This window comes from Acomys russatus, chromosome 31 (genome assembly GCF_903995435.1).
Source record: "Acomys russatus chromosome 31, mAcoRus1.1, whole genome shotgun sequence".
Classification (NCBI taxonomy): Eukaryota; Metazoa; Chordata; class Mammalia; order Rodentia; family Muridae; genus Acomys; species Acomys russatus.
This window is the reverse complement of record NC_067167.1, coordinates 1,900,101-1,915,483: the sequence shown is the minus strand read 5'-3', so window position 1 is coordinate 1,915,483 and position 15,383 is coordinate 1,900,101. Positions and strand designations below refer to the sequence as shown.

General features: G+C 53.8%; 2 protein-coding genes across 2 annotated transcripts; one reads left to right on the top strand and one right to left on the bottom strand.

Annotated features, from left to right (window-relative positions):
* Positions 1-256: 256 nt before the first annotated feature.
* Positions 257-2,783, bottom strand: Oaz1 (ornithine decarboxylase antizyme 1). Its single transcript, XM_051139665.1, is given in 7 exon segments — positions 257-672; positions 744-829; positions 906-1,078; positions 1,156-1,242; positions 1,244-1,301; positions 2,622-2,719; positions 2,721-2,783. Coding segments are annotated over 7 exon segments (684 nt in total). The 5' UTR covers positions 2,769-2,783; the 3' UTR covers positions 257-538.
* Positions 2,784-9,627: 6,844 nt separating this feature from the next.
* Jsrp1 (junctional sarcoplasmic reticulum protein 1) lies at positions 9,628-14,498 on the top strand. Its single transcript, XM_051172722.1, has 7 exons — positions 9,628-9,778; positions 10,880-11,002; positions 11,319-11,356; positions 12,289-12,400; positions 12,528-12,713; positions 13,838-13,923; positions 14,037-14,498. The coding sequence occupies exons 2-7, from the start codon at positions 10,885-10,887 to the stop codon at positions 14,496-14,498; spliced, it is 1,002 nt and encodes a 333-aa protein (XP_051028679.1). The 5' UTR covers positions 9,628-9,778; positions 10,880-10,884.
* Positions 14,499-15,383: the final 885 nt, after the last annotated feature.

Sequence of the window (15,383 nt, the reverse complement as noted above, 5' to 3'; positions counted from 1 at the left end):
CCCCACAGTGGCCAGCAGGCAACACTGCAGCCCTGTACTCTGTATCCTCCACTTTCAGCCAGTTGCCCAAGGAACGATCACAGACCCCACAAGTGTCCTGGACACCTCAGGCCCATCACCTACTTAAGCAGGGACTCAGCAGTGACTGGAGGCCAGGGCTGCAAGACCCCAGGAAACCTCCTCCCTGGTGGGGACCCTGGACAACAACTGACAGGAGCCCGACCCAGCCCCAGGGGCAGGACACAGACACAGCCAATGAACGAGATCACTTTATTGGGTTTGAGCGAGGGGAGGTGACACTATCTATCTTGCCAGACTTCAAAGGAGGCTGCTCTAGCACAGGTCACCTGACCATCTTAAACAGCAATAAAAAAGTAAAATAGAAACCTTTATTTAGAATTAAAGCCAACACTTGAGTGTGACAAACACAGCATTCAGCTCGAAGAAGCACCCCGCTAATGGAGTGAGCGTTTATTCTGCACAATCACATGTGGACAGACCCAGGAGAGGGCGCAGGGACAGTGGGCAGCGCTGGCACCTAGTCCTCCTCGCCCGGGTCCTCTCTCTCCAGCGTGTAGACCATGAAGCAAGCGTCGGGTCTCTTGGGGACGAGGGGATGCCCGGGTCTCACAATCTCAAAGCCAAGAAAGCTGAAGGTTCGAAGTAGGGCGGCTGTGGGGGACACGGGGTCAGAGCTTGGGGTGTTACAGCTTCCCTCCCCAGGGCCTCACCGTGACACCCACCTCTGTCCTCGCGGTTCTTGGGGAAGCAGATGAAAACGTGGTCAGCCCGGAGCTGCTCCTCTGCAAACTCCAGGAGAGCTGCAAAACTGAGGACAGCACGGGGCCATGAGCCACCTGTAGCCAGGACCCAGATCCCTTCAGCCCCAACGGGAAGTGACCCACCTGTCCTTGCTGCCCTCAGGCAGAGGCCCAGCTGGGAGCTCGATGTAGAGGCCGCCACCGTTCCACACCGCCCTCCAGGTGACCTGCTTGGCCTCCGTGAGCGTGGACTGGATGCTCAGGACCCTGGTCTTGTCGTTAGACGTTGGCTCCTCTGTCACATTCAGCCGCTCATCCTGGAGGAGCAGGGCTGTGAGGATGGCCAGCCTGCTGTGCCACTGACAGCCCCCCCAGACTCCCCAAAGGTACTCACGGAGTACAGGATGCTAGCTGAAAGACTGTGATCCCGCTGACTGTTCCCTCGCCCACCTGGGATCTTCAGGGGTGGGTGAGGGACATCAGGAGCACCACCGAGGCCCCGGACCCAGGTTACTACAGCAATGAAGGGCGACCCTAGAACTGCAGCAGAGACAGTGCTCAGGTGGCAGTCCTGGGCCACTCAAGACTGGAGTCAGTGGTCCCGGGTCACTGCCCCTCACCTCTGTGGCTCTGCCCTTCAAGACCTCAGGCTGTGTCACCTCAGCACTGTGGTCCACCCCACTCCCCATGCTGCCAGCTCTGCCTCTCACACCAGGCCACTGGCTCCTTTCCAGACTCAGGCCCAGCCCTCCCCAGCTCCCAAGCAGCAGCTCCCAGTGATCCCTAACTCCACCGCACCTGACACCTCTATCATGCTCTGGAGCCGCAGACAAACCCAAGTGCCCTCCATTTCACACTGCCACCCCAAACTAGTCCCCACCCCATACCCTTCAGGTGAGACTCTCCATCCCACCCAAGTCCCTGCACTGACTTTTAACTGCCCAGTGAGCCCAGAGTTCACACCCCTGCCCAGAACCAGACTCTGGCCCCTGCCACCCCCAAACACTGACACCATGCCCTCACAAGTTAGCACCTTGAGCCCCCCCCCAAACCTGACCACTTCCTAGGTGCTCCTAATGCTAACCAGTCCCTCCGCAATACCGCAGTCAACGTTTTTTCACCAAATCCAACCTAAACCCTAAATCTAACCCCAGCCTCCCTGTAACCTGTGACCGTTGCCCCGAAACCGACACAAGCTCCTCCCCCCAATACAGCAAATCAGATCCCAGATTCTACCATTAAGTGAGTCCTCAACATGGGGCCAAGTATGTAACCGGAGTCCCTCCCAAAGCACCTCAAACCCGGGTCTTCTGCGAAATTTTTCCAGACCCGACAGGAGCCCCTCCTCTAGAAAACATACTATTTACCAACCCAAGCACCCGCCCATCTAACCCCAAACTCTCCACCACCTGACAGCAGAACTGAGTCACAGATCAGAAAGGCAACCCCCACATTCGGGTTTCTAATCTCCTTCCCAAATCTAGGGCTCATCTCGCAACCACTTGAATCTGACTCGAACCCCAAGTCGGACCCCAGACTTTCGCGCAACGACGCCTCCCGTCCTCCAGCCTAACCAACCCCGAGCCCTCGACCTGTGACTTCCTAATCCCACTCGAATCCCAAATCCGAGCCCGTGACCCGCGCCACAGGCCCCGCCCCGCCCCGCCCTCGGCGTGATTGTGGCCGCCACAAAGGGGCGGATCTCGCGCTGCCGAGACTTATCTGGCGCCCCGAGGCCGACCCCGCTCCGGGCCTGCGCGTACTGCGCTTCCCCCTCCGGGGCCTGCGCGGACGCTGCTTCTGGCAGCTTTGCTTCTGGAAGCTTCGCCGCGGCGGGGGGCGGGGGGGCAGGGCTCTTACCTCTCGCTGCTGCAGCCGCCGCGGCTGTGCTGACTGAGAAGCGGCATGATGCGGCTGGCGTGGAGCGTGGCGCTGCGTTTGTCCCCTTCCTTCTCTCTGGGCGAAGCAGTGGCTGTTGAGAATCCGCTGCAGGGAGGATTTCACCATCCGGCCGCTGGGGTCCGAAACCAGCAAAACCTCCGCTGCACTCTCCGCGCCGCTGCTCGCCGTTCGCAAAATGGCGCCGGCGCCGACGCCCGCTTTTATATGCGTCGTCATGGCAGGCCACGCCCCTACACGCAGGCGTGAACGCAGTAGCGTGAGGCGACGGAGGAATGAGGTGGGGCCACGGAGGCGGGGAGGGGGGGGCGGGGAAAACAATACCTCCCGCCTTCTCCGGCTTCTGATTGGCGAGCGGGGAAAGACAGACGGAAGGTTTCCGTTGGTGATTAGTCGGGGCGCTCGTAGACTCCCGCCCTCGAGTATTTGCGTCACTCTGCGGGCGCTGAGACAGGAAGCCGCAGAGCCGTCCCGCCTCCACAAGACTCTGATTGGTCAATGTAGGAAAACGGATGGCGTTCGGCCGCACGGAGGATTGGTTAGAGCCCGGGCGAGCCCCGCCCTCGGGCCGTCACGGCGTGGGAGGGGGCGGGACCTCCGTGAAGTCGCCGTACGTGACGCAAGCCCTGTCCAGCGCGGTGCCCAGGGCTAGGCCTCGGGGTCCCCAAGGGCCGCGCTAGGACCTGGGCCTGTGGCACTGCAGTCTGGTCGTCTGTCACCTTCTCTACCTCTCACCATTGTGGTCCCACCCAGCGACGCCACGCCCCTAGCGGCTGATTGGCAGGACGTAACTGTCAAGAGTCCCTGAGGCTGAACTAGGCTGTTTGATGGGTGCCCATCCCCCACCCCCCCAGGACACAGTTATTCTACTGGTCCTGTAATAATGGAAAATTACGTTCTAGACTGGAACTCTTTGTTTTGAAAACAACTTACGATTTAAAAGAAACCCAAAAGTTAAGACATTACATTCTAGAGAAATATTTATTTTTATTCTTTTTTTCTTTTTTTTTTCGAGACAGGGTATCTCTGTGTAGCCCTGGCTGACCTGGACTCGCTCTGTGGACCAGGCTGGCCTCGAACTCACAGCAACCCACCTGCCTCTGCCTCCCGAGTGCTGGGATTAAAGGCGTGTGCCACCACCATGAAATATTTCATGTCAAATTTGAATTTAAACAACAACAAAAAATTTCTCAGACCCAATTTGAAGGTTTTTCCCTTATTATTATTTTATAGAATTTACTTATTCTGTTTTTATTTTCCTCTTTTTTCTTTTTTTCTTCTTCTTCCTCTTCTTTCTTCCCCTCCTCCTCCTCCTCCTCCTCCTCTCCTCCCTCCTCCTCCTCCTCCTTCTTCTTTCTTCTTTCTTCTTGTTTTTCAAGACAGGGTTTCTCTTTATGGCTCTGGCTCTCCTGGACCAGATCTGTAGACCAGGCTGGCCTTGAGCTCACACAGATCTTCCTACCTCTGCCTCCCAAGTGCTGGAAAGGCATGCAGGGCCACCACCTGACGGAGCAAACTACAGTATTATCCCAACAAAATCTTGAATTCAGTAAAAGTCCATGGTGGTGATGAAGATCATTCATCCAAGCTGAGGCAGGAGAATTGCTGTGAATTCCAAGTAAGCATTTTCTTCAGGAAAATCCCTTGTTTTGATAAATAGATGGCCCTGTAATGGCAGCCCACGCCTTTGCTCCCTGCGCACACACATGCACACATACCCACACACACATACATACACACACATACACACACACATACATACACACACATACACACATACATACATACACATACACACACCATTAAAGTTGAAATTTACTAGCAATAATACCTTTTTTTTTTTTTTTTTTTTTCGTTTTTCTTGCCAGGGTCTCTCCCTATAGCCCCTGCTACCATGGAACTCCATGTGTAGACCAGGCTGGCCAGTTTAATCCTGTGTCTTCCGAGACGAAACTTGGTCAAATGTTGCCTATTCTAACAGCAAGTTGACTTAAGCCACCATCTTTCACTTTCGAGTTAAAACCAGAAATGGGTTCGTCTTAGGAACATGAGGGGGGAAGTGTGGAGGGGAGACTAGAACTCACAAGCTCCTGGAACCCCAGCTGCAGGAGATCGGGTGCCGTCCTCCCCTCTTCTGGCCTCTGCAGGCACCAGGCAGCTTCCTCACCTCCGTCTCCCCTGTCCCTCTGTCTCCCCCTGTGTCCCCTGTCTCCCATGTCTCCCTGTCTCCCCTGTCACCCTGTCACCCTGTCTCCCCCTTGTGTCCCCTGTCTCTCTGTCTCCCCTGTCTCCCTATAGTGGGGAACAATATTAGCTCTTTCCTCTTTGGGGGCTACTGGCATTGTGCTGTGGGTAAAGGGGCTTTCAGGCAAGTGTGGCAGCCTGGCTTTGATTCCGGGGACCAGAGCGGGAGGAGAGGACTAGCTCTTGATTGCTGTCCTCTGACCTCCACTTCTGTGTACACACACATAAGAAAATAAAAACCCTGCCTGCTGTGGTGGTTCATACTCCTAATCCCAGCGTTCCGGAGGCAGAGGCAGGTGGATCCCTGAGTTCAAGGCCAGCCTGGTCTACAGAGTGAACTTCAGGACAGCCAGGGCTACACAGAGACCCTGTGTGTGTAGGGGGGGGGGGGGCTCAGAGACAGACACAAAAACACAAATGTGGATCTCATTAGTTTAAGGTTTCTGTGCAGGAGCCTCTGCTAAAATTGGCAACAGAAAGTTGCGAAAAGAGGAAGTGTTTACCGAACTCGGGGTGGTATCTCCTCCAGGGTTTGTTTTTCATACTCACAAACTGGCAGGCTCTCTGCAAAACGGGAAGAGGTGTGGTCACCTGACCTCCTCTCCTGCAGCAGAAAGCTGTGGATTAGCACTCCATATCCTCTTTACTCTTAGGTGGTGCTGGGGATGGAACTCAGGGTTCTAGAAACAGTTTCACCCCTGATCATGCTTCCTGCCCCACACTGGGGGATTCTGGGCGGGGCTCCACCCTGACCACGCCCCCAGCCCCTTGCAGGTTAAGAGCACTGGCTGCTCTTCCAAAGGTCCTGAGTTCAATTTCCAGAAACCACATGGTGGCTCACAACCATCTGTAATGTGATCTGATGCCCTCTTCTGGCGGGCAGGTGTACCTGCATACAGAGCACTGTATACGTAATAGATAAATCTTTTAAAAACAAACAAACAAACAAACAAAAACCCAGAAAAGAAAACAAGATAAACAAAACTACAAGGCAGGTCACAGTGGCTGACTCCTTTAAGCCTGTTATGAAGGAGACCCAGGCAGATCTGTGCGGTCAAGGCCAGCATGGCCTGCATAGTGTGTTCTAGGCTACATAAATAAATAAAATATAAAAACAAGCAAAAATAACAAGTTTTAAGGGCCAGGAGGAAGGCAGAAAGGGCTGGTCTGAAGACCACAGTGCTGATGAAGACTCAAGGACACACCACACCCCTCACTGCCCCGCAGCCCTGACTCAGCAGGGCGCAGGCTGCAGGGACTCGGTGGCCACAGGCCCTACCCTAGCTGCTGCTCACCTAGAAAGCCTGGTCACTTGGCAGCAGAGAGGAGCCAGGCTGCCACACATAGCCCAGAGGGTGGGTCTGTCTGGGGACCCAAAGCGAGGGAGCAGCTCTTAGGGTGGGAACATGTTTTCCGCTACTATAGTGACAGTATTTCATTTTGCATTGCTTTTCTCAGTTGAAACAGGAGAGAGAGAGAGAGAGAGAGAGAGAGAGAGAGAGAGAGAGAGAGAGAGAGCACGCACAGGGCGTGATATAGTGACGCACGCCTTTAATCCCAGCACTTGGGAGGCAGAGGCAGGTGGATCTCTGTGAGTTCGAGGCCAGCCTGGTCTACAAAGCGAGTTCAGGACAGCCAGGGCTACACAGAGAAACCCTGTCTTGAACCTCCCATCCCCTAAAATAACACTCCCAAAAAAGAAAGAGTGGAGGGAAAGGTCAATGATTGCCTGTTTTGGTTCAGCCTTGGAGTTGACCCTTCCCTCACCAAACCCAACCCCGTGAATTCAGTCTTTCCATTCTCTTGTTTTGGGGATTAGATTATTTATGTATTTATTATTTGTTTTTTTTTTTTTTTAAGATTTATTTATTTATTTATTATGTATACAGTGCTCTGCCTACATGTACACCTGCAGGCCAGAAGAGGGCCTTACTATAGGTAAGTATAGGTAAGTAAGGGATCTTATTATAGATGGTTGTGAGCCACCATGTGGTTGCTGGGAATTGAACTCAGGACCTCTGGAGGAACAGTCAGTGCTCTTAACCTCTGAGCCATCTCTCCAGCCCTTTTGGTTTTTTTTTTCAAGACAGGGTTTCTCTGTGTAGCCCTGACTGTCCTGAACTCACTTTGTAGACCAGGCTGGCCTCGAACTCACAGCGATCCACCTGCCTCTGCCTCCCGAGTGCTGGGATTAAAGGCGTGTGCCACCACACTTCTGTGATCAGGAGATGGAACCCTGCGGGGCCAGGCCAGGACCATGTCACCTGAGTCCCAGCCACATTTCTTTCTGTCTTTGAGGAGAGTGGAGGGCGTGCAGCTGCGGCTGGCAGCGCTGGAGGTTGGAGAACAACATGGTGTCTCCGCCCTGAGCCACCACCATGCCGTGCTGAGAACTTGACTCAGGGCAGCAGGCTAGGCACAAGCACCTAACCCAGTGAACCATCATGCCAGCCCCAGGTCAGTACCCTTTCAGATGTCCTGGATTTGGTTCCTAGCATCCGTGTCAGCTGGCTCACAACCACCTGCGACTCTAGCTCCAGGAAATCCAATGATTTCACCCACGTGCATGCGCGTGCACACACACACACACAAATGCACACACACACAATTGAAAACAATTAAAAAAATTTTTTTGGGGGCTGGGCATGGTGGCGCACGCCTTTAATCCCAGCATTTCGGAGGCAGAGGCAGGTGGATTTCTGTGAGTTCGAGGCCAGCCTGGTCTACAAAGTGAGTTCCAGGACAGCCAAGGCTACACAGAGAAACCCTGTTTCAAAAAAGAAAATAAATAAATAAATAAAAAGAAAGAAAAGCAAAGAAGAAAAATGTTTCTTTTTCTTTTTTTTTTATTAATTTATTCTTGTTACATCTCAATGTTTATCCCATCCCTTGTATCCTCCCATTCTTCCCTCCCCCCATGTTTATTTTTCAATAGTGTATGTATGTGTGTATGTGTGTGTGTGTGTGTGTGTGTGTGTGTGTATGTGTGTGTATGTGTGTGTGTGTGTGTATGTGTGTGTGTATGTGTGTGTGTATGTGTGTGTGTGTGTGAAGTCATTGGATAATTATTTTTTGGTTTTTTTGAGAAAGAGCTTGTTTTTTTTGAGACAGAGAAACCCTGTCTCAAAAAAAAAAAAAAAAAAAAAAAACCAAACAAACAAAAGAAAAAAAGAGCAGGGCGGTGGTGGCGCACGCCTTTAATCCCAGCACTTGGGAGGCAGAGGCAGGCGGATCGCTGTGAGTTCCAGGCCAGCCTGGTCTACACAGGACAGCCAGGGACAGAGAGAGAAACCTTATCTCCAAAAAACAAAACAAACAAACAAAAAAAGAAAGAAAGAAAAAGAAAGAAAGAAGAAAAGGAAAAAATTAAAAAGTGAAAACTTTGTCACTTACAAGAGTGACAATGATTTGCATATGGCATGATTGGTCTGGGCTATGTTTGTTGACTGACAACACAACTACATAGCAGGTGATAGTCATGCAGGAAATGTGTCATCATGAATCGCTTCCTTACTGCCTTGAGGTGTCGCAATGCAAAACGCAGGCTCCCCAGCAGGTGGCACTATTTTATTTTATTTATTTGTTTATTTTTATTTTTTTATGTTTTCCTGCATTCAGTTTGTAGACCAGGCTTAGAGTGATCCACCTGTCTCTGCGTCCAGAGTGCTGGGATTAGACGCATACGCCACCCGCCCAGCTAAGGTGGCTATTTTAACACAGTGTTTTACTGGAGGAAGTCCCGAAGGCAGGGAACCCTTTTCTTATTTATTTATTTATTTATTTATTTATTTACTTACTTACTTACTTACTTACTTACTTACTTGTATTAGTGCTCTGTCTGCATGTACACCTGCAGGCCAGAAGAGGGCATCACACCACATTACAGCCAGTTGTGAGCCACCATGTAGTTGCTGGGAATTGAACTCAGGACCTTTGGAAGAGTAGCCAGTGCTCTTAACCTCTGAGACATCTCTCCAGCCCCTCAAGGGAGGACTTTGCTAACCTGAAATCCCACTTTGCTCTTGAGGAAACTGAGGTCTAACCTGGGGTATCACAGGACCTAGACTCCTCATAAAAGCCTTGTATACCCTGACAGTGTGAGATGAGTCCACCTCCAGGAAGTCAGCCCTTGACTCCCGTTCCTTATTCCAGCCTGTATAAGCTATGTATGACACTTTTATGTCACTGTGTCCACAGTATCTACCTAGAATTCCCCCAGTGAAGACTGGGGGCGTGGTCAGGGTGGAGCCCCGCTCAGCATCCACCAGAGAGGGGCTTGGGGCGTGGTCAGGGGTGGAGCCCCGCCTAGAATTCCCAGGGTGGACCTGAGTCTCTGGATTTAATCCACCTTATCCCAAAATAGATAAATCAAATTAAATCGTCTTTTTTTTCTTCCGTGACAGGGTTTCTCTGTGTAGCCTTGGCTGTCCTAGACTCACTTTGTAGACCAGGCTGGCCTCGAACTCACAGCGATCCACCAGCAAATTAAATAGTCTTAAAAAGAAACCGTTGTAAATGAGCCTGGAACGCAGGGTGGGAATGAGCCTGACAAAGCCAGAAGCTCCCGAGACAGCGGCTGCTGGAGTCACAGATGCGGAGGCCACCAGGCTGTTGCAGCCTTCAGACACCAGCGCAGCAAGCAAGGTCCCCTGGCTCATGGCCGGAGGCTGTGTGCTGAAGGAGGCGTGAGTCACCCCTCAGCCAGCTCTCTGCTCTGGACCACCCTGCCAGTGACCGCGTGGAAGTCCCTCCTCCTGGCTCCCTGGCTCTGTCCAATTGGTCCCCCAGCTGTTTCTGGCCACCTGTTGCTGTCCATCCCAGGCCTCCCTTCTGTAAGCCATCCTGTTTGTGAGGCCCAGCTCGAAGGCTGTAGGGTAAGAGGGGCTGTGGGGGAAACCTGGACGGAGGTGTGGGTGTGGGTCCCTAGAACTTGGTGCAGGGATCTCTGGTGTCCGTTAGAGTCTTCGGCTCCAGCGACTGTCAGCCCCCCAATACACACACACACACACACAGAGGGTAGGGTCAAAGTCCTGCCTCTCCTGTATTTTGGGCCCCTCACCCACCCACCCCCACTGGGAAAAACCTTCCATGGTTTTATTGTTATTTCATTTAAAAATACTTTAATTAAAAAATAAATTTAAAGTAGTTAATTTTAGATGTGAGGGTGCCAGATTCCCTCAACTGGCATTAGGGACAGTTGCGAGTCACCATGTGAGTTGCTGGGGATCTGAGGAGTTTCTCCCTCCAGCTGTGGGGTGTTAGTAAAGGCGATCAAAGCACTGGATTCAGACCGTGTGGCTTGGCCGCGAGCTCCGGTACCTGTTGAGCCATCTCGCTGGCCCATCCCTTCCCTGGTTTTAAAGCAGTGTTTCTGTCTGGGTATAGGACCACGTTAACACTGGCACCCAGAGGCCACAGAGACGCTGCCTTCTACCTATAAGCTAGGCTTGTGTCTGGCTTCCATTTGGCCCTATGGAAAGGGGCAGCAAGGCTAGTGTCATGATTGGAAAATCCTTAGGACCCTTGTCCTGCCCTGTCATAGCGAGGGCCAGCCGGACCAGGCTGCTGGGGCTTCGGCCCTGCTCCCCCTGCTAAGTCTCAGGTCAGGTGGGGGACTCAGCGCTAGGTAGCCAGCTGAGGGGGGTTGGTAGCAAAGGCCTGGGGACAGGCTGGCCTGCCAGGCTGACCTGTCCTGTTGGCTTTAGACACTGGATTAAAAATAGGGCATAGTCTGAGAGAACATGAGCCGGCCGTGGGGAGCAGGGTTCCAGTGGCCTTTGGGTGCATTTCTCTGCGACCTTGGATGGGTTCTGTGCCTCTCTGAGCCTCTGCTTTGTTCCTTGCTCCACTGACGGGTGCTGGGAGTCCTCCTGCGGCTGGGTGGCCGGGAAGGGTTCCCAAGGCGGCGCTGAGGGCACCTAAGAGATTCCGCAAGCCACACCCTGTTCTCCCTGCCCTGCCTGTCTGTCTTCCAGTGTCCATGACAACCAGGGGCTTCGAGGATCTGGATGGGGGCCTGGGCAGCTGCCTCCCCAGCGATGACCTCCCATTACTGGAGGAGCCACGCCCAGGCCGGCGGCCCGACAGCAAGGCGAGAGGTAGGGTGCCCGGTGACCGGGGAGAACCTGGTGCTGCAGCATCCGAGACAATCTCCAGGTGTGGCCGGGACTAACTAGCTAGCTGGGCTCCCTGTAGCCATGGACCTCTTCTTCCAGGGGCTGGGCACACAGATCTGGATTGGATCTGTGCCTAGAGACGTGGCCTATGTCTTCGGACAAAGGCATCTCTGAGCCCCATGTCCCGTGTCACCTGAAGTGGAAGCTGTAATCACTCCCCGGCAGAGTAGGAGAAGGTGATGGCATGGGATCGGTCAGGGGTGGTGACTGTCCGAGTTTTCCTCTGTTTCACCCACAGGGACATCCAGGCCAGCAGACTCTAGCACCTGGACACATGTGAGTAGCTATATCCCCAACACTCACTCCGTAGACCAGGCTGGCCTCGAACTCACAGACATCCATCTGCCTCTCGCCACCCTGACCTCTGACCTCTTGCCTCTATGTCCCCCAAGGCTGGGATAACAAGCATGCCACCACAACAGGTTTATGTGTCGCTGGGGATGGGGCCTCAGGCATCCTGTTTGCAGGGTAAGCCACAACCCCGCAATCCTCAAAAAAAGTTTTTTCCCTTCATTTGTATTTAATTTTTATTCTTCTATGTGTTTTGTTTGTTTGTTTTTTGTGTTTTGAGACTGGCTGTCCTGAAACTCCGTCTGTAGTCCAGGCTGGCCTCGAACTCATGGAGATCCACCTGCTTTGTCTCCCCAGTGCTGGGATTAAAGGCGTGTGCCACCACGGCCCGGCCTTATTTTATGTGTTTTGTCTGTGTGAATGTGTGCCTGATGCCCGCAGAAGCCACACGGAAACACTGTATCTCCTCCTGGGACTGGTGTCACAGGCTGTGAGCTGCTGTGTGGGTGGGGGGAATCGAACCTAGGTCTCTGCGGGAACTGCTGGTGCTCTAACCACTAGGGGTCTCTCTAGCCTCTAGTCTATTCATATATGCTGCATATAGATATATTTATATGTGTGTGAGCACAGGCACTGCGTGGGGAGGCAGAGGCCATCTCCCGTGGGTCTCTTTTCTCCTTCTCCCACGTGGATCCTGGAGCTCAAACTCGGGGTGTCAGGCTTGCGTGCAGGGCCATCACTCCTTTTAGAGACAAGCGGTTCACTCTGAAGCGCAGGCAGGCATCCAGCCCCAGTCAACCCTCCTCACTCAGCCTCCTGGAGGTTGGGATTACAGAAAGACCTACTACAATGTGCTTTTGGGGAGATGGCATTCCGCACCCCATCTCCCCAGAAGACATCTGCACTGTCCCCTACAGGTCCTTCAGGACCCAGCGACAGCTGGCGCTGTGGATATCGGGCCCAAGAAGATGGAAAGAGAGCTCGTGGCCAAAGAGAGCGACAGCGCAGGACCCAGCAAAGCTGGAGCAAGTGGGTTTGCTCGGGAGTGCGGGTGGCGGGCGAGCGGGCGAGCGGGCGATGGTGAGAGGGTGGGGCGTGTCCGCAGCCTGGGGCGGGGCAGGGTCCACAGGCGACCGATCCACGCTTGTCCCCGCAGGTCCCCGGAGCGTCCCTGCGCGCAAGAAGTCGCAGGCTGCACCACCCCTGAAGCCTCCTCCTCCGCCGCCGCCGCCGCCGCCGCCATCCAGTGACGACCTGCCCTGGGGAGACCTGACGCTCAACAAGTGCCTGGTGCTGGCCTCGCTGGTGGCGCTGCTGGGCTCGGCTTTCCAACTGTGTCGGGGTGAGCTCTGCAGGGCTTACACAGGAGTGGGGGCGATGCAAGTCCTCGCCAAAGGGCGGGGGCTGGGGGTTGGGGGGTAGGGGGAGCATTTGCTCCAGCCTTGCGGAAGCTGTAACTCCACTGTTCCTTCAGACCTTGTGCTCGGGGTCTCTTCCACATCCCGGGAACGGCCCGTGGGGACTGAGGGTCACACCTTGGCTTCCAGCCTGTGGTGTCTACCATAAATTTTCACAGCCGGGCTGGCTTTCAGATGTTCTGGGCTTATTTGTCACTCATTCTTTTTGAGGCAGGGCCTCACTCACTATGTAGTCCTGGCTGGTCTGGAACCCAGGATATAGACCATGGTGGCCTCGAACTCACAGAGATATGCCTGTCTCTACCTCCCAAGGGCTGGGATTAAAGGCGTGCACCACCACAGCCTGCCTGGCCTCCGGCTTTGACCTCCCAAGAACTAAGACGACAAAAATACACCTTGGGGCCTGGCTTTTTGTGTTGAAGTCAAGGGCTTGCTTTGGTTTTGTTTGTTTGTTTGTTTTTGTTTTTGTTTTATTTTTAAAAAAGATTTATTTATTATTATATATTCAGGGCTCTGCCTGCATGTACATCTGCAGGCCAGAAGAGGGCACCAGATCTCATTATAGATGGCTGTGAGCCACCATGTGGTTGCTGGGAATTGAACTCAGGACCTTTGGAAGAGCAGTTAGTGCTCCTAACCTCTGAGCCATCTCTCCAGCCCCCTTGTTTTTTGTTTTTGTTTTTTTCCCCAGAGACTCACTTTGCAGCACAGGCTAGCTGGGGTCTCAAGGCATACCTCCAGTCAAGATGACACGCACAGATGGTGGAGGCTGGATCCCCCCCTTCCTTATAGAAGGGGTCTACACCCCACCCCGGGGATGGAGGATCACCCACACATTGTTGCTAGCCACCTCCATGCAGCTGCGGTGGGGGACGTCACAGTGTGTGTGTGTGTGTGTGTGTGTAGGGGGAAGGTCTCAGGAAGAGGTTGAGTTATCCCAGCTGCAGGAGCCTGCTGCACCTCGCTGGAAGGGTAGAGAGGTCTGGGGCTGATGAGGAGGAAGATGTGGGTGTGCTCCATCCTCCAGCCCAGACTGACTGACTTTCAGACGCAGTACCTGGAGAGGGGGCGGTGGCTGCTCCTCAGCAGTGGGTCTCACCCAGCTCTCCACCCAAGAAGCCAGCGTCGCCCGTGGTAAGCTTTCTTTCTAGTGACTTGGGGCTGCTCACCCAGGGAGAAGGAGGGTGAGCCTGTGGGGAGGTGAGTGGGGACCCCCAAGATCTCACCTTGTCTCTCCCTCTCCATAGCCTAAGCCTCAGGTCTCGGTGCCACCATCTGGGCCTCCTGAGCCCAAGCCTGTGCCACCCGGGCCCCAGGCTCAGATGCAGGTCAAGCCTGAGCTACCAGGGAGCTCTGAGGCTACAGAAGGCCTGGGAGAGCCTGGCGAGTCCACCCCGGAGGTCTCTGGGGAAGAGAGCTCACCTCTAGGGGACCAAGGGTCTCAGGAGAAGCCGCGGAAGGAGAAGCCAAGGAAAGGGGAGAAGCTGAAGAAGGAGAAGCCGAGAAGGGAGAAGCCAAGGAGAGAGGAGAGGCCATGGGCCACCAGGGAACTCCGCCAATCCCTGCCCTGGCGCTGGGAGGCGGGGGAAGGACGCCCTAGGCCATGGAGGCGGGACTCCAGGGAGTTCAAGCACGAAAAGCAAAAGCGGCAGAGGCTCCATGACAACCGGCCCAGACAGAAACACCATGGGGGAAAGGGGCGCGACTGATCCTGTCCCTGTGTGAATCCTGTTTCCCCTCTCCCTGCAGCCCCGGTAAATAAAGCTCCTCTGTGCCTGGACCCTAAGGGTCTGTGAGATGGTGAAGTGAGCAAAGGCGCTAGCTGCCGAGCCCAACCACCTGCGTTCCATCTCTTGATCCCTGTTAGTTGTCCTCTGCATTAGCGTGTGCAATCATGCCTGGCTTACCGTCCTGATTTTCCTGTCTTCGCCTCCAGAGTGCTGGCCTGACAGTGCGCACTACTACAGTTGGCATTTTTGTTTGGGTTTTTAAAAGATGTATGTGGTGGCACACGCCTGTAATCCTAGCACTCCGGAGGCAGAGGCAGGCGGATCTCTGTGAGTTGGAAGCCAGCCTGGTCTATAAAGCCAGTCCAGGACAGCCAAGGCAACACAGAGAAACCCCATCCCTCGAAAAAGAAAACAAACAAAAACCCTGTGTGTGTGTGTGTGTGTGTGTGTGTGTGTGTGTTGGGATATACAAATGTCCTTTGCCATTTCTCCAGCTCCCCCTCCCTTTTTTTTTTTTTTTTTTTTTTTTTTTTTGAGACAGGGTTTCTCTGTGCAGCTTTGGTTGTCCTGGACTTGCTTTGTGGACCAAACTGGCCTCAAACTCACAGCAATCCACCTGCCTCTGCCTCCCTCCCGAGTGCTGGGGTTACAGGCATGCACCACCACCACTGCCCAGCCCCTTTTTTTGGTTTTTTAAACTGCTTTGCCCTATAGTTCAGGCTGCCTCCTGCACTGCATCTCTCCTGCAGGCCGGACACCTCTCCCCTCCACACACACAAATTAATTAATTTAAAGTGACAGGGTCAAGGAGTTTAATCCCATGAGTTGAGAGGTAGGGGCAGGTGGATCTCTGAGTTGGGGGAC

Excerpts from the sequence above, each read along its gene's own strand:
- Jsrp1 (XM_051172722.1), top strand. The coding sequence starts at position 10,885 with ATGACAACCAGGGGCTTCGAGGATCTGGATGGGGGCCTGGGCAGCTGC. Across the intron at positions 12,401-12,527 it reads ACCCAGCAAAGCTGGAGCAA|GTCCCCGGAGCGTCCCTGCG; the intron begins GTGGGTTTGCTC and ends TTGTCCCCGCAG. Across the intron at positions 12,714-13,837 it reads GGCTTTCCAACTGTGTCGGG|ACGCAGTACCTGGAGAGGGG; the intron begins GTGAGCTCTGCA and ends ACTGACTTTCAG.